Source organism: Hippocampus comes, unplaced genomic scaffold (assembly GCF_001891065.2).
Source record: "Hippocampus comes isolate QL1 unplaced genomic scaffold, H_comes_QL1_v1.1 scaffold35, whole genome shotgun sequence".
Classification (NCBI taxonomy): Eukaryota; Metazoa; Chordata; class Actinopteri; order Syngnathiformes; family Syngnathidae; genus Hippocampus; species Hippocampus comes.
This window is the reverse complement of record NW_017805279.1, coordinates 883,767-901,237: the sequence shown is the minus strand read 5'-3', so window position 1 is coordinate 901,237 and position 17,471 is coordinate 883,767. Positions and strand designations below refer to the sequence as shown.

The 17,471-nt window shown below is 44.5% G+C and overlaps 3 protein-coding genes and 1 non-coding gene across 6 annotated transcripts in view; 1 reads left to right on the top strand and 3 right to left on the bottom strand.

Annotated features, from left to right (window-relative positions):
* Positions 1-779, bottom strand: part of nrm (nurim) — a 3,152-nt gene extending 2,373 nt beyond the window's left edge. The window contains exon 1 of the mRNA XM_019870794.1: positions 344-779. Within this exon, the coding sequence (XP_019726353.1) occupies positions 344-503 (160 nt within the window). The 5' untranslated portion in view covers positions 504-779. The remainder of the gene's footprint in view (positions 1-343) is intronic.
* On the bottom strand, positions 101-173 carry trnak-cuu (transfer RNA lysine (anticodon CUU)). The gene has a single exon. It is a non-coding gene; the product is annotated as a tRNA-Lys (tRNA).
* A 485-nt stretch (positions 780-1,264) lies between the features above and the next one.
* On the top strand, positions 1,265-14,476 carry cdcp1b (CUB domain containing protein 1b). Of its 3 annotated transcripts, XM_019870785.1 has the most exons (15): positions 1,265-1,436; positions 3,380-3,611; positions 6,992-7,210; positions 7,369-7,710; positions 8,532-8,747; positions 8,827-9,177; positions 9,258-9,473; positions 9,825-10,181; positions 10,342-10,701; positions 10,827-11,024; positions 11,473-11,829; positions 12,478-12,834; positions 12,922-13,003; positions 13,643-14,152; positions 14,193-14,476. In XM_019870785.1, the coding sequence occupies exons 2-15, from the start codon at positions 3,467-3,469 to the stop codon at positions 14,242-14,244; spliced, it is 3,762 nt and encodes a 1,253-aa protein (XP_019726344.1). In that variant the 5' UTR covers positions 1,265-1,436; positions 3,380-3,466; the 3' UTR covers positions 14,245-14,476. The 3 variants fall into 3 exon arrangements, with proteins under 3 accessions (XP_019726344.1, XP_019726345.1, XP_019726347.1); XM_019870786.1 differs by having other exon boundaries at positions 13,643-14,476; XM_019870788.1 differs by lacking the exons at positions 1,265-1,436; positions 3,380-3,611 and adding an exon at positions 5,484-5,717.
* Positions 14,477-14,886: 410 nt separating this feature from the next.
* Positions 14,887-16,979, bottom strand: LOC109516331 (tetranectin-like). The gene is made up of 3 exons (XM_019870797.1): positions 16,846-16,979; positions 16,588-16,680; positions 14,887-15,916 (listed from the first exon to the last, which is right to left on the bottom strand). Exons 1-3 carry the CDS (start codon positions 16,940-16,942, stop codon positions 15,510-15,512), a joined length of 597 nt encoding a protein of 198 aa, XP_019726356.1. The 5' UTR covers positions 16,943-16,979; the 3' UTR covers positions 14,887-15,509.
* Positions 16,980-17,471: the final 492 nt, after the last annotated feature.

Below are 17,471 nucleotides of genomic sequence, written 5' to 3'. Positions count from 1 at the left end.
ATATATAAAAAAATAAGCCGACTTGGAGCACACTGTCGAATCGATCGACGTCGACCAACATTAAAAATTCATATACGTAATAATGACAGACAAAACACTTCGCCCAACGTGGGGCTCGAACCCACGACCCTGAGATTAAGAGTCTCATGCTCTACCGACTGAGCTAGCCGGGCGGATATGCGATGAAGTTTACGAAATTGTTTACTACCATAGCCAGTTTCAACTATTGTAACGCACTATCGGCAGAGACGTGCAAAAATTAATCGTGCACGCGTCCACCACGACGACGTTTCACCCGTAATAGTTTACGATAGCTTGCAAGCGACGCTAAGAGAAAACTTACCTTGGCACAGTATCGTCTCTCCGGTGATGTTATGGTAAATAGCTCGGAATGATAGAAAGCGAATAAAATCCGCGCCGGATAGGAAGACGAAGGCAAAGTTAAGCAAAGTGACCGTGCACAGAGCACAGCCACGGACCGTGAATGACGCCATTTCCATCATGCTTTATGTTCATTTCCACAGTGCTGTCTGTCTTCCGGGACAGGAACGAGTGGGAGTTGCAAAGAGCGCCACGTGGGGGCGCCATAACAATGTTGGAAACGTGAACATTTTTTGGCGAGCGTTCATGCGAAACACCATCCAGGCATCCATTTCCCGAATCAGTTATCCTCACACCCGTGTGAAAATATCCGGTTCAGTGCAGTCAACTCTCGCAATTCGCGTGCAATAGGGACCGGGCGGGCCCGCAAATAGCGTTGTCGCCCATTGAAATGCATTGGAAAAGTGACTAAATAGTGCGTGGATATGCAAACCGCGAATACCGAACTGGTTGACTTTATATTCAAAACAAACAACGCCTTGAAAACATACATCACGCGCTATAAGTACCTCTAAAGAAATAGAATATTGTAGAAAAATGCATTCACTTGTCTTGTTCAGTTCCTAAAATCAAACACAGATTTATTGAACCTGAAGGAAAATATGTTTCAGTCATTATCATTATGTGATGTTACTGTTTGTTTTCAGAGGTGATCTAAAAAAATACAAAAATGTAACACTGTCTAATCACTCCTGGGACTGGACATATTGCAGGCAAAAATTAAACAAGGTGCAACATTGTATAATTCCTTCTATGTACAACAATCTTCTCTTCTAACAAAGTCAAAGTCGCATCCATAGCACTCTGTGTGATAGTTTTTGTTAAACGAAACTCTGTGCAACCCTGAAAATGATGACAGAAAGCTGTTAACAGATGATCATCATTGAAATTTACAGATTCCCAATTGTGAGCCCATCTCAACTGGTACGATGGGCTTATTAAGCAAGCGGTGCAGCAAGGAGTCCGAAACCAGCAACAGTCATTTCACGTTAAACCCGTCTTGCGGCTCCTGGCTTCAGTATACAGAGCAGTAACTGGGTGTGACCTACTGTTTGGTGAGTCAATAAACCTACCTGTGGTAGTCGTTGATAGTTAACCATCTCACCAGTGCCCACAGTTAAGGGGACATTCTCCAGGCATTCTCTGCATGCAGCACAGCGGAAACAGTGTTACGACTTTCCATGAGCCTGTACCACCTGGTCGTGCACACACACTGCGTTTTAATCCCACCTACACAAACATACACAGAATTATACAGTATACCTTACTCACTGTTACTACAATCAAATGACCACAGCTGGAACGCGCTTCAGGGGATGGATGAATTTCATTGTAGGAATATCATATAATATCATTGTCTGTCCTTGAAAGCACACAATGGTCACTGAAATAACATGACAAGCCACGCTTCTAGGAGGATGTCCTTTCAATGAATGAGACAAAAGTGGAGCTAATTGGCAAGTCAAATGAGCTCTATTTTTACAGATGCAAAAAAAAAAAAAAAAAAAAAAAAAAGAAGCATATGAAGAAAATGAACACTGCGCTTATTGTGATACATTTAGGAAGCCCGGTTTGTGTTCTGGGCTATTTTGCTGTTTTGAATCCGTGCAAAGCTACAGGCCACGATCTTCCAAACGGATAATGGCCCAAAATAAATAACTAAAAACATCCGTTGGCGAAGGAAAACACATTTAACTACTATAAAGCTCCGGTGAGGTCTTTGTTTTAACAGAAGAGTAACAACAATTTTGTCCCTGTGTGGAAGCGTCTATCTATCAAAAAAAAAAAATCCTCCCAATAGATAGTTCCGTTCACTATATAAAATGCCTTGCCTTGAAGATTTTTGACCTAATGGGAAACAAATTTGTTTCACTAGTCAATTAAAGGGAACAGGAGGAGGGTAAGTGTCATTTCATTTCATTTATTCTGACATCACATGACAATGTATGACTGCTTAACAAGCACTTGCCCTGTATTGCGTTTATATACACATAATGGCCACGAGACGGCTACCATTATGTAATGCGATTACAAATTCATTTGAACATAATCTATACTTATTAGATCTTCGGCGTGGGGTAGAACTGCATCAAACTGATTTCTAAAATGTTGCAAAATGTATTTCGTTGCACGAGAGTCTTCATATTGCAATATAATATTACAAACTCATTCATTCATCCATTATCCGAACCGCTTCTCCCCTCAGCATAAGACACTGGAGTTCTACGCCATTGCAAACAAACATATACCATGCCAATAATCGATTATTTCAAAGAAATCAAAACATGTACATTAGATAATCCAGTTTTTAAATCATCATTTTTTCAAAATAAAACTTTGAACTGGTACCCATTTCCTCCTTTTCCAAATTCTGGAAAAGCATTTTGACAAATAACTTCTGGTGTCACGTATCATGTTATGTTAGTGTTGGATCCCCTAAGGTGCCATGGAAAGAAAATAAAAACTTTTTGAATGCGCGTTTATGTCCTTCTGGGTCATCTTCCGGGTATTTTTAAAACAACAAAAAATGAGCTTTTGCCCATGGGCGAGTTTTATTGAATTTGACTTTTAAATTGGCTTGAAATGCAAAGACAGAACATCTCTTCTTGATCTTAAGCACGGTTTCCAAATAAGCGAAAGACATCTGACGCGTTTTGTCATCTCAGCCGCGCGTTCGAAGCTGTAGGAGCCAAACTGACCCGGAAGTACATAAACGCGCATTTAAAAAAAAGCATTCCCTTGCAAAAAAAACTTTGCCAAGGAACGCAAAGTTGCTTTTTTTCCCCTTTCATGTCACCATAGGGGCTGAGAAGTAAATAAATACTGTACCCTAGAAAAAAAATTGACCAGTACACAAGTCCCTGACTGTGATAAGAATGGAACTGAATCCTCTTTAAACCCAGTTTACGAAATAAGAAAAAGACTAAAAACACATTTGTGGATGAGGCTGTGCAATTCCATGCATAAATTGTCGATTCCCTTTCGATATTTTTCCCAGGGGTCACGGAAGGCAGACGGCACCCTGGATTGTTCTCCAGTCAACCACCAGCCGCATTTCGACAACGATAACCATTCACCTCATTGAATGGGATTTGAAAGCCACGTTTGCCCCCACCATCAGCGAGTGTGCGATTATACTCAACAACCTCAACTACACTTGTCAAGTCTTGTGTGTCTGCCCTCGTGTGGAGTGTCCAAGCTCCAGCAGGAGACCCGCCCATGCGCAGCAGGTAACTCAACGTCGTTTACCATCTTGATGAGCTACAGTTTGGTATCCCGACTTTTCCAACTCTGCATTCGACTCTCGAGCCGTCTCAGCTGCAGACGAGGCGTCATCTCCCGTCTGAGTGTGGGAAAGACACATTTGCCATGAAACCTTATTCCCTGGTATGAAAACATGCAAACTCGCCTGCCCTCGCAAGCGTGCATGTGTGCTTGCCCCACTTTTACACTAGCATGGGAGGGGTGGGGGGTGACAGCTGCTGAGTTCTTCACTGAGCTCCCTTGTTTGCAGGCGCAACACTTGGAGCCACCAAAACGCCCACTCTGCATGCTGTCAGACTGGTTCAACTAAAACATCAGCGGCCTTTGCAAATCGCTTGCGTGTCACTGGATTTGGGGAAAGTGAAGATCACTACAGTGTCATTTAAAAGGCTTTTTATGATTTGAAAAAAAAATAGATACGATGTGAAAGACACATTCAGAATAAGAAGACGATGGACATATCACGTAGGGATAATGTGAGAAAACTAATATGACAGACAAATTATGCGTTTATATTTCAATATACAGTGTGTATACGCGTGTGTGTGTGTGTGTGTGTGTGTGTGTGTGTGTGTGTGTGTGTGTGTGTGTGTGTGTGTGCGAGTGTGTGTCAAGTAGTCTTGCCCTCGGGGATGTTTTTGTTCAGGAATGTCTCCGTTATGTGGCAAGTGGAGGCAGGAGGGAGCCTCTGCAGCGCCGGGAGTGAAATTCACTGCTCAGGCTTACTATAGCGAGCATCAAGCACGTTAGTCACATTCGGAGCATTTCCCATGAAGTAAAATGCTCCTCCCAAACCATAAAAAGCTCAGCATATTAATTTGCAATGCTTCTTTTTCCACAACAAACATGCATGACCTTTGTCTGAATGCTGGTAAAATTGGGTCTGTTGATTTTGAGCAACAAATCTACCAACATTTTATGGAAGGTAGTCTGGTCGGACAGTTTTTCAAGTCCCCACAAAAGTTGGCTGAACTCAAAATTTCAAGAACAAAAGGATCAAATTAGCAGCTTTACAGTGTGGCATAAAGATACTAGGCCACGTCCATCACAAAAATAAAGGGTGGGGCTTGCTGTTCCAATACTTTTGAAAGGCATTCACTCCTGCCCTTTCTTCTGAAATGTTCTTTTTTCACTTTGTTCCGTTACACTTCTATGTTTTCAAAGCCACCGCAGACGCTTTTATAACGAAGCTAACAAAGAGCAACTATTAACTTACTACATCCTGCTTTTTTTTTTTAACAAGCATGCTGGGAAAGGCGTGGCGTCACCGATGCTCCAATATCATTGTCTATTGAAACATTCTCATAACGCTTAATGTTGCTAAATCCGCGTGGCTTCTGAGTCCTCTCAGCCGCTACATTTCCCTGCTCTGTTTATTTTTATTTTTATTTTTTTCTGAAGGCAGATAGAACGCCGTTTTTTCAGCACAGTCATTGAAGCCCAACGTTACCGGTTAGCGTGAGCTCGGTGTGCCAAGTATTCGAGCGCACACAGCAAAGAATTAATATTGTGTGTGCGTGTGTGCGTGTGCGTGTGTGTGTGTGTGTGTGTGTGTGTGTGTGTGTGCGCGCGTGTGCGCGTGCGCACAAACGCTTCATTTCCCCCCCCCCCACACCCTGCGTGGTGTGGTATTCGCGTACTGTGACAAGCGTCCCAGGCATATTTCAGCGCTTATAAATAGGAGAGTCATTGTCCCACACGCCACATAAGAAGGGAAGTGTTTTTTTTTACGCGGCGCGTATGGGATTTGTATTCGTCGGGAGTGTGAGCTCACCTGTCAGGTTTGAACAGGTCAGCGTGCCCGCGGACCACGCCCCTGCTGCTCAGGTAAGCAGGAAGTGGCTGCCTGACAGCGCCGTAATGCGGGACCGAGGCGAAATGCGATTTTGACACACTACAACTGGCCCTTTCGCACGTTTTTTTTTTTTTTCTTTGTTGAGGGGAGGAAATTTACAAACATTATCCTGGACGTGTTTTTGCAAGTAAGGAGGATTGCAGGCTCAAGCGAATCATGCGGCTCGACACCTGCGCGCCGCTCGGACTTTTGTTGTTGATTATCCTCGATTCATCAGGTGAGACTTTGTGCGGAGGACGGTTAAGTTGCCCGATGAAGTCATTTTGAAGGTGTGTTTTCCTGAAATGTGTGTGTTTGGCTGGCGGATTGGCTCTCCGCGCCGCCGTGTCGCGTTCTGCCGGCTGCAACCGAAGCAGCACTTTTTTTTTTTTTGTAAGGCACGATAATGGTGACGTCGTATCTCGTAAAACGCACCGAGCCGCGCGATTACGTGATAGAATTCGCAGCGGAGGTATTTAGTTTGACACATCGCTCTTGTCCTTTCAAATGTTTATGGGGCGTTTTTTTATGGCGCTTCCTCGGAGGCTCGAATTGATCATCTCTTCATTAATAATTGACTTGCAATCTGCTACAGAGCCGTGACTGTTCTTTTGTGGAGCAGCAACTGACCTTTTTAATCCAGGTTTAAAGTTGTATTCCCCGTTGATGGACATCATTGCATGTTGGAAGGGGACTAGCATGTTGAAAAGTGAATATAAAGGGAAAAAAATGCCCGAAATATTACAAAATGATGGCGTGGTGGCATAGCAACCCCAACAGATAAATACGTGCCCCTCGGTGCCATAATCGGAAGGATATGCCATTAGCTGCCCCCTGATTCAACAGAATACATTTTTGGAAGTATGCATAACGTGTTAATAGTATGAGTGTAGCTCATATGTGTCAATATTACTGTAGTGACAATTTAATTTCCCTCACGAGGTGTCTATCGATCTATCTTGTGCAGTACCGCCATCACGACTCACATTAAAATACAGGAGTGCAGTATGTCTAAGTGTTCAGGAAAATAAAATGATTGCATCCTGCACGGGCGGCACGGTGCAGTTTGCATGTTCTCCCCGGGCCTGCGTGGGTTTTCTCCGGGTACTCCAGTTTCCCCTCACATTCCAAAAACATGCATGGCAGGCTGATTGAACACTCTAAATTGCACCTAGGTGTGAGTGTGAGCGTGGATGGTTGTTCGTCTCTGTGTGCCCTGCGATTGGCTGGCAACCGGTTCAGGGTGTCCCCCGTCTACTGCCCGAAGACAGCTGGGATAGGCCACCCTTGTGAGGATGAAGTCGATTGGAAAATGGATGGATGGATGGATGGATGCATCCTGCACAGCACTTTGTCTAAATGTCGAAGAATTGTCCTCAAAAGTTAAATACAATCGAATTGTACTTGGGCAGTAATTCACTAGTGTTGCTCGCACCACACTGTGCATGTGCACGTGTTAAACAAAATAAAATTGCCTTGTAACATTTGACTTGGTCCGATCTGTTCCTTCAGACTGCATACAGCTGACAGTCCGGCCCGACAAAGGCTCATCGGTGACGGTGTCAAATGGCCTGCCCTCGGACGAGTGTACAGTGTGCACAGTCGGCGGGGTCAATGACACGCAAACGTCGTGCTTCTCAATTCTTGCTCTGGAGCCCGAGAAGGAGGTTGAGCTGCTCTTCAACTGTCCCGTAGAACAGTCTTACATCGTCACACTCAATCAGCTCATCGGTGAGTTAACAGATGTAGCTGTGGAAAGTCATTGTTTGTCATACTACCCACAGTCAGGGTTTCATGAAATAAAATGCACACATATGCAGAACCCGCACAAAATAAACCTCGCACCAGACCAATGTGCGCCTGTTCTCTTCCCTTCTCTTGCTATGCAGAATGCACAAAGGACACTTGCAACCCCTCAACAGTGGAAACTCAACCCTCCTTCCTTAGCGAGTTCCCACGAACATTCATCTGGACCATCAAGGCGCCTGAGAAGACAGTGGTGGGATTGGATGTCCTCGGAGAGGGACTGCGGGAAACGTCACAGCCGTGCAATAACGGATATCAATATTCGGTGACCACGTTCGAAGAGAACAGCAAAGCGGTGGCTCGCTACTGCAAAGTGGGTTCCGTGACCCATTTAGACCTGCTCGATCAAGCTGTTGTCTCTCTGCAAGTTACACCAAAGACGCCGGTGGAGTCTGTGGTGTTCCAGGCCTCTGCTGGACCACTAAGTAAGAATATTGCCTGTACCATAGATTCCGATACCACCGTTGTAGCTGAGCATGTTTCTCCCTTCATACTACAAACTCCGACCACATTATAATATAAAGCATTAATCAGGACTGAGCACTGTCATCTTAACCCGGGGGTCGGCAACACGCGGCTCCAGAGCTGCATGCACCTCGTGGCTCCTTGGAGCTTTATAAAAAATGTTTGAAAATCGAAAAAGATGTGGGAGGGAAATTTATTTTTTTGTTTCTGTCGGAGTAAAAACATGACACAAACATTCTTAATGTTTCCCAATGCTGTAAAAATGTGTACTTATATAGATATAGATACATGTTGCAGCTCCGAAAAAAGGAGTTTTTTTTAAAAACGTACACTTTATGCTTTTGACAGTCTCGACAAACACAGGCACGTCTGCGTCCGACTCCTTGCCTTCTCTCCTCTGTTTGACTCGAGAGGCGTTCAAAGACAGCCTCCGAAAAACGGAAATTAATGATCACTTGAATGTCACAAAGAAAAGTGAAAATAATCCACCAAAACAGAAAATCAAGCGAGGAAATCAATTCTATAGGGGCGTTTGTGAACACACAACAAAGGAATGAATAACAAAAACAATTCTGAGACAGTCCAGTCTCCGACATACATACAGCATGTGTTTCCTTCATTGTAAGTTTTATAGAAGGCTTTTATTTTTTTCCGGCTCCAGACATATTTGTATAAAGTTTGTGCATGCATAAGTAATTGGGTAGTCTGAAATCCAAAACACAGTGTATGTACTGCGTAAATTAAGGGAATGCTGTTTCTGGTCCCGCTTTCCCCCGTTCAGAAGGCCGGACGGTGGTCGTGACCGTCGATTCCGCCACGACTCTGACGATCAGCAGGTTCTCGCAGGAGCCGCAGTGCGAGCTGTGTACCGGTGCCGACTCGGCCCGTACCTGCAGCCAGACCGAAAAGAGCTTGACTGACGTCCAAAGTCTCGCGCTGGAGTTCAGCTGCCTCAAACCTCAAGAGGCATACAGCGTAGAGGTGAAGAAGACAATCGGTGAGCCCTTAAAATGAAATCAATATTTGACGGGTTTGACAAAATCTGTGTGATGCTCATCTCACGCTCCTCTTCTCAGAATGTACCAAGAGCTCATGCGCACCTGCCGCAGGAGAGCTCAGTCCAAACCTCTGGAAGGACTTCAAAAGAACCCTAAAATGGGACATCAGCGTCCCGGAGAGGACCGTCTTGACCTTGGAGCTGCCTCGCGACAACCTGAAGCAGATAGCCGCGCAAGACAAATGTCAAGGAGGCCCACAGTACTCCGTGAGCACAACAAGAAGCAACGGGCAGATCAAGACCAACAGATACTGCAGAGGCGGGCCGCTTTCCCGTCTGGATCTCCTCGGGAGGACTGCCGTGACCGTGGAGGTGCCCGCAGGAGAAGAAATGGACAGGACGATTTTCACAGCCAAAGCAGCACCCAGAGGTAAATCTCCCTTCTCCTTTATACATTCATTTCATGCATAAAAATGTGATGCTTATATTTGATGTTTCCTTTATCACCAGCTGGCAGGATGCTGTCTGTGACCCCTGACCCGGAAACCATCATTATTATCAGCAGGGACACGGTCGAACCCGACTGCAGCGTGTGTGTGGACAAACCGCCCAAGCAGACATGCGATCCCAAAATTCGAATTCTGAGAGAATCCCGTAACACGTCTGTGGAGTTCACCTGTCCTCACCCCGAAGAGGTCTTCACTGTGGAGATCAACAGAGAAATCGGTAGGCAAATGTAAACACCGAGTGTATTTGCGTTCCAGAACCGCAACATTAGCCACACTTAAAAATCCGTTACGGAGGTATATTAAGACGGGAAGACATTGTTGGTCATACCATCCGCAGTCAGGGCATCGTGAAATAAAAATGCACGTGTATGCAGTCTAAGTAAGAAAAAAAAAATAAAAAATGTCTGTTGAAAGTATTTCTGACTTTCTGAAAACCCTATTTGTTTACATAAGCAAACATTTAGCTCGCTCAAATCCCTCCCGGTAAAAATCTGATCAATTTAAAATGCGTATTGACACAAATCTGTCACATGGTCCCACCGGCGCTCGTCTTTTCATGTCATTCCAGACTGCACGGCGACTTCCTGCTCTGGCGATATTGTCCAGGCTGAGTCGTCGCTGTTCCCGGACTTCAACCGGACTTTCACCTGGGATCTGAAAGTCGGTTCCACTCGGGCCTTCCAGCTGGACTTTCCCGAGCCGGGAATGCAGCAGATCGCCAATGACGAGACGTGTCCCGATGAGCACACATACGTTCTTGTGACTTACCTGCGAACGGGCCCTGCCGACATCGGAACTTTCTGCAAGGGGGGTTCTGTGACGAGTATCCAGGTGCGCTACAAGGGCCGCGTCTCTCTCCGGGTGCCAAGAGACCGAAAGATGGATCCGGTTAATTTTAAACTCAGCGTTGGGCCGGAGACCAGCAGTAAGTGGATCGATTCATGTCACTATTTTATTGATTGTATAAAATAGGATCACAACATTGGAACCAGAAGTAGTCGCATTCAAACATATATAATGATCAATAACTTCTGTCCACTCTTGTTGAGCCGGAATATCCTCCCGCCTCCTTTTCTTTTTTTCAGTGGTGGCCATTGTGAAAGTCAACCTACCACGAGGCGTCTCCAACACGACCTTCATTTCCGCCAACTACCCCAACGATTTCCCCGACGACCAACAGATGCGCTGGGACTTCGCCGTGCCCGGCATGCACAACTACACCGTCCATTTTCACAGTCACACGGCGCCGGAGTGCCTCGGCAAGAACGTGGGCGTGGAGTACGGGAAACGGGACGGGAAGTTGATCGAGACGGGTCTAACGGACAAGCAGCCGGAGCATCAGCAGGGCGACTTTGAAATGGTGCTGAAGAACTGTGAAACCAACAGGACGTTGCAGGGACTCACTTTGAAATACAGTGTGTCCGTTATGAGGAGTGGTCATCCAGGTACAGTCCACGATCAGTCGTCGTAGTTTTTGCATCATGGTAAGAACACGTAAGCGTCTTTTGTTTCAACCCAATGTAATTGATTGTCTCCGCCCTCCTTTTTTTTGTTGTTGTTTCCTTGTCAGTTCTGTGCACGGTGGACCTGAGCAAACACCCCAAAGTGTCCCTGCAAATTGAAAAAGTGGGTTCTGATGCCTATTGCGAGATGAGCGTGAACGCTGAGGTTTTAAAAAAGGTCAACGTGGCTGCCGGCAGCAAGGCCGAGCTCTCCTTCCTCGATTGTCCCAATGAAGATTTGCAATTGACCGCTAGTGAAGTTATTGGTAAGAATTTTGTATTTTATTTTATTTTTTTTTGTTCACTGTAATATCACGTGACTCAGAAGCGACGCCACTCGAGCGAAGTGCGCCTCAGCAGTCAATAGTCTGCTGCTCTCTGCTGTGCGCGCGTCTTTTGACTTCAACCAACAACAGCTAAACTAAGCTAGCAGACACGACGCTCGAGGTCGGACGGACACGTTCTTTCTAGTACCCTATGTGTTTCCTTTTTTTTTTTTTTCTGTCCAAATATATATTTTTCTACTACAATAGCTGTCTTGTCCACGGCGTCTTGTTTCGTTCCACCGGGGTTTAGCTAATGTGTTTATGAAGAGACGAAAATCTCTTCAGTGGCGAGCTAGCAAGGAGCGGGGTTTAGCTAATATGTTTATGAAGAAACAAAAATCTCTTTAACTCTTTGTAAGTCATCTATTCTTATTTTCCCCAAAACCAGCTTGTCATAATGTGGCTTCGTGCTCCGAGACCCTCCTCACTGTCCCCCCGTTGGATGCCTGTCTCCGGATGCCCCTCCACAGCTTTACTTGGCACCTCAACATCCCCCAGGACCGCACCATCGATCTCGTGTCCCCATCGGGAAGTCTCCAACAATCGGTGCCAGGCCAGGAGTGCAACGCTACCGTCTCCTTCCACGTGGAGGAGAGCGAAGGCTTCTCTGTGGGTGATTACTGCCCCGACGGGAACATCCAGAAACTTCAGGTGCACGCCAACATCTCCGTCACGGCGACGACGCGAGACTTCGGCAAGACGAAAGGGCCTTTTCTCAACGTCACCTTCACGAAAGAGATCCCGGGTAATTTAATTTGAATTTCAGTTTTAAAGTCATGAATGGACTTCGGTTGTGGTTGTCTGCCTTGCAGATTTACATGTGCAGATACAGATGACAAACTGAGGTTTTTTTTTTTTTCTTCCTCTGTGAAGCACAGAGGGAAATCCAAACCCAAATGATTCTACATTTATGACTATCGCAGTACATTCACAAATAATGCAAATCTTGTTTTAGAAGAAGTAGAAAAAAAAATAAGACTGTAGTTCAGACCTCAGGTCCAAATGGCCGACGATGGACAGGGTAGGGGAGAAGTCCCGAGCTACAACAGCAAACATTGACTCACTCTAGATCAGGGATGTATTTTAGTTTTGGTTGCCCTGTAAACGATGATTCCGCGCAATCGAAAACCGCTAAGGGATGTTTTTTTTTTTTTTTTTTTTTTTTGCGTGTTAGTGTGCATGCGTGTTTTAACAGGATTTATTGACTTTCAAAATGAAACAACAGTAGCTTCAATTTTTGCTCGATGTAGGTGCAAATGGAGCACATACACTGTCCTGCCACACGAGTGCGCTGTTGCACTTGTACACAAAACTGCGTCCTGATTTCTTTTTTTTTTGTAAATTTATTTATTTATTTATTTATTTTTATTTTTGGGATTGTGCCCTTTTCCAGAGACCATCATTTATCAAGTCAACCCACATACGTCCTCCCCAAACCTGCTGACCACCCCCAACTGGCCCAGAGGAATGAGGCCTTCGTCCACCGTGTCCTGGATCGTGTCTTTGCCGAGCGGGTACAAGGCGCAGGTCCAATTCGTCAACGTCAGCCAGCCCAAATGCAACGACAGACACACGGCCATCAAGGTCAAGACGCTGGACTCCGAGGAAGAGCTCCTGACCCGCCGGGAGGACGAGAAGACCGACGACAAGTTGCTGGTGCCGCACAGCTTCTATCTTAACATGTCCAACTGTATACCGGAAAGTGGAAACTTTGGGGCAGTCACCAAAATCGTTTTAGAGCCAAAAACCGGTAAGAAAATGGTCACTTGGGACGCCATTTATGACTGCAAAAATACATTGAAAAGACTAATTAATGGCGTTTCTTTTGCTTTCACAGGCCTCTTAGCCATCCTTCTTGGGATCGCGGGAGCCCTTCTTCTTCTCCTCATCATCTTAGCTGTAGTCTGCTTTTTTGTAAGGTCAGTACATCTGCAGCAACACCCTAGACGAGGATTTTTGCACTTTTCGGTATGTAGCAGTTGCGTAAATGCAGTTTAAGAATGTTTCGGGAAAGTTCTAAATGTTTTTGGAATTTTCATTTGTTGAATTCCCTTCAGTTTTTTTTTTTTTTTATTTGGTTCATTTCAATTTGTTTTTATAGCGCAGTTACAAGCTTTTATTAGTTTTAGTGTTCATATTCGGGGTTTTTTTTGTAATACTGGCTAATTGTGAATACAGCAAACAAGTCAACATGTCGATTTCAAATCAACTTTGAAAGCTTGGGTATGAAAATGAAACTAAATAACTTTTTGCTTTAATTCTAGTTCTTTTAGAGGCCGTTTTTTGAACAGGCAATACAGTTTTGGTTATCGAAAACGTTTCAATTCTAGTTTGTTACGTAGGTCATTTTTTGTTAACTATAATATCCTTGTAACATTGTTGTCAGAGTTGCTCGCTAGGATTGAAAGTACAAAAAAAAAAAATTTTTCTACTGTGATTGACTGGCGGGACGAACAGTATTTTTCTGTATTAAAAACAAATTTTCGGGGACCGTCTGAATCGGATTCATGATATTTCGATTCATTTCAGTGGGGCATCGTGTTTTTGTTTCCACACAGGAAAAAGAAAAAAGAGCGCATGAACAAGGAGGCGTCCATCTACCTCGGCACAGGGAATATGTTCCGTCCCAGCAAAAGACAGTTCAGCAAATCGCGGTCGGACAACGAGTCCCACGTGTACGCCTCCATAGACGAGACCATGATGTACGGTCACCTCCTGGGGGAAACGAGCTACGCCGATAGCATGCAAGACCATTTCAAAGGAATGCAGTTGGACTCCTACCAAACGTTCACGGGCCCCTCTGAGCTGCCCGTCATCAACGAACCGGAAGCGGAGCCCGAGGTGGACACCTTCAATACGTTCCTGGACCGCTCCCAGTCGTTCATCCCGCCTCGTCCGCGCACGCCAATCGACCGGCAGGACAGCTTGGGGTTCCAGGACCGCCGGATGGTGGACAATGAACTCTACACGTTCAAAAACACGGGCGAGATGAACACCATCCGACTGTCCGGTGCCGACATGGAACCGGAACCACCGACATCGGAGGAGTACTTGAAAGACTTTACACTGCGGGATGATGATGATGATGATAAATGATGATGATTCCTGTTACTTCTCAGAGAGGGGAACTTCTGTGCCTCAGTCTCGCTCAGGGAATTGAGTTGAAACGTTTTTGTTTGTTTTGTTTTTTTTTAACTTGAGCTTCATCAGAATTTTCAAAAAGCTTCCGGAAGAGGTGCTGAGAACTTATTTTTGTGCCCTCAAAAAAAAAATCCTTTTCTATTTTTTCAGTCTCTGCCCATGTGGTTTGGATTTGGATTGTTTTTAGTCTGTTTTTATTTACCTGTAGTTTTTTTTTTTTTTTTCTAACAATAAATTTTAAGGAAAAACTGCACTGCCCTCATTTGACCGAAGCACTGAGGTTTTCAATTCTGGATGGGAAAAAAAATATTTCCACCGCAGAAACGTGGTCCAGGACAAACATGGTTGGGAAGAAGTCCTGTCAGATCCAAAGTGGCAGCTCCCGTAGTCCAAGTTTTTACATAGTTTTTTTCCACCAATTCATATAATTATAAAATCTTAAAACCCTTTTTAGGTCGGCGCAGTTGATTTGTGGTGAGCAAGTTTGCTTCACAAATTTGGCTCGTGACCCGTCCAGGATCCGCCACAGTTAGAATAAGCTCCCAACTCACTCATGTCCCTTGATGAGGACAAATTGTACAGAAAAATGGATGGAGGGGGGAAAAAAAAGCCTTTTGGGAAGAAAACAGGAATGTTATGAGTCTGGGTTAGGTGGACAATGTGCTTTTATTACAGCTTATTTAGGTTTCAGGTTACATCAGGCTAGACATGATCTAACTTCTGGATTTAAAAGGAAGATAGAGGGTGAGGGGGGAAGTTAAAAACAAGAATATTCTTCAGTCTCAATGTGAGACTTGTCAGTGAAATACAGAATGCAGCATAGTACAGTTTTGACAGGCACGTTAAAATAGTTGGGTTTTTTTTTTTGTTGTTGTGACTCTTCAGCTTGTCTCGTCAGACCCAATTTTAATATTGTTCGAGTACACCGGCACACCTTAAACGACACCCAAAGTGCAGTTGTACAACCACGACGATAAACAAACAATGAATGAATACCGTGACATTTGTTCCATAATGTTGTGGCTGAGGAGTATTTTGCTCGTGGTATTTTTCAAATTACACCTCGTGTAGCTCTAATTATATTTTGTGAAGACACAATTCAAAAACACTATTAGAAATATTTCTGGTTTTCTGCAAGTGACTGCAAACATCAGAACGAGTCCAATTACAGAACCGGACATCTTAAATTTTTTTTTTAAGCCTCTTTTTAAAAAGAAGGTAAAGTGGCATTGCAGCAGAAGTACACACAAAGCAGCAATTTGAGATTATACGGCATAGACGCGATCACACAATGTTGAACTGGCAGACCGAGGCCTTCTCGTCACGGCAGTTCTCATCGAACCACTTTCCTTTGGCGGCCCCCGACAGCACCGCACAGTTCTGGGACTGGCCGCCATCTGGCTGACGGGCGCGGCTGTTGGACGTGTCCCAGTTCTTGAACTGGATGCTGACGCCGCTCTGGTCCGCCCAAGTGTTTTCGGTCACCATGTCGTTGATGCCCAGCCACACCTGCTCATCCCTGCCCACGCTGTGGCGGAGGTAGTCGGTTAGCAGGTCATTCTCCTCGGCGGATGTCGGGGCGCTCAGGACGCCGCCCAGGGCGTTGCAGTCCTCGCTGGCTGTGTGATACGATTTCTTCACTGGGTCAGCCAAGACGCACTTGCCGTTCATCTTTGTGCCCTTCAAACACACTGGATAGCCGCATCGGTTAAATCGGTAACAATTGTCCCTAAATTAAAAAGGAACATGATCATTCTTCATTTGAACCGGAATTCAATGTTCACATTTTTAACAAGTTTCTGTGCCCTAAAATAGGAGTTGTCATAAAATAAGATGCCAGAGATGAACAGTAAAAATATTACATTATTGCATTTTTTTTTCTCTGCTGACCAAATTTGGAACCAAATATGGCTTCTAGCTTGAAAAGAGTTATTTTTGGCGTAGTCCTGCAGTAGTCATTATTTTCTGACATCAATCTTCCATTTATGATCAGCTGGGTCTATTTGGAACCACATATGATTCTTGGCCCCCCAAAAAGGTACAAGTTTCTGTGCCCTAAAATAGGAGTTGTCATAAACTAAGATGCCAGAGATAAACAGTAAAAATAATACATTATTGCATTTTTTTTCTCTGCTGACTAAAATTGGAACCAAATATGGCTTCTAGCTTGAAAATAGTTATTTTTGGCGTAGTCCTGCAGTAGTCATTGTTTTGTTGGACAAATAATTATTTTAACAATATAAACCTGTCTTTTTTTTTTTTAGAAATGATACTGCTTTAGGGTGTCCATCTGAACTCCCAGTTCGGAACCGTTCTTGCCGTTTGAGTAACACACGTCTGTACTCCATCTGAGTATTTTTACCTCTCTGCAAGGCCTGTTCTTCCTTGAGATGGTTGAGGTCCTGCACAATGTCGTCAATCCGTCTCTGGAGTTCCTCGATGGCAGCATTATTGTCTAATTCCAACACCAAAAAAAAAAAAAGGTGAAGTCACACGTGATCATATGTGTTCTATAAATTCAGTGATGAAATAACTTTGATGACACCAAATATTGCAAACGAGGGGACGAATGACAACAACGGCGCTGATGCAACGCTGTCGTCAAATCGGCGCAAAGTACCTTTTCGTACGGGCTTCTTCTTTGGCGGAGTCTGCTGGAGTGAGCAGTTGACCAGCATCAACACGAGCATCAGCATGCACACGCCTTTGCACTCCATGGCTACACTCTGTTAGACTGAGGATGGGCCAACGTGGAGCCTCGCTATTTATCTTCTGCCCCCGAACCCTCCCTTTCGATCTCTCGTGCATGCATGTGAAAAACGATGAGGCCGTGTCAAACCCTCGGTCCTGATGACATAACCAAATCTGAGTCATAGTGAGTTAAAAAACCTGCGTGAAAAATATGGGATCTTTTTTTCCTGAATATTGGCCAAATGTTTTTGGGGAAGGTTTGCTTTTTTTTTTTAATTTCAAATTGGATAATGAAGTTAATAACGGTACACTTTAATCATTTGATAAATAATTGGAAACTGTGAAATGTGTTGTTTACATGCCAAACACTATTTTAAAAAGTGACAAATCCACAAATTGGTTTCCAAAATGTGCAGCCAGGGAACAGGCGTTTGTTTTGGACCCGTCTGCCTTCAAACTTTGGACCGTCTGACAGACGTCTGGAATGATTTCTTCCCATCTGGTCTCTCTTTACTCAAACCCTCAGCCTAAGCCACGTGGCAAAAGCGAGAAGGT

Coding starts and splice junctions, on each gene's coding strand:
- LOC109516331 (XM_019870797.1), bottom strand. CDS start 16,942: ATGGAGTGCAAAGGCGTGTGCATGCTGATGCTCGTGTTGATGCTGGTC. Junction 16,681..16,845: donor GAAGAAGCCCGTACGAAAAG/GTACTTTGCGCC, acceptor TGTTGGAATTAG/ACAATAATGCTGCCATCGAG. Junction 15,917..16,587: donor AGAACAGGCCTTGCAGAGAG/GTAAAAATACTC, acceptor GCGGCTATCCAG/TGTGTTTGAAGGGCACAAAG.
- cdcp1b (XM_019870785.1), top strand. CDS start 3,467: ATGGGATTTGAAAGCCACGTTTGCCCCCACCATCAGCGAGTGTGCGAT. Junction 7,711..8,531: donor GGCCTCTGCTGGACCACTAA/GTAAGAATATTG, acceptor TCCCCCGTTCAG/AAGGCCGGACGGTGGTCGTG. Junction 8,748..8,826: donor AGAGGTGAAGAAGACAATCG/GTGAGCCCTTAA, acceptor TCCTCTTCTCAG/AATGTACCAAGAGCTCATGC.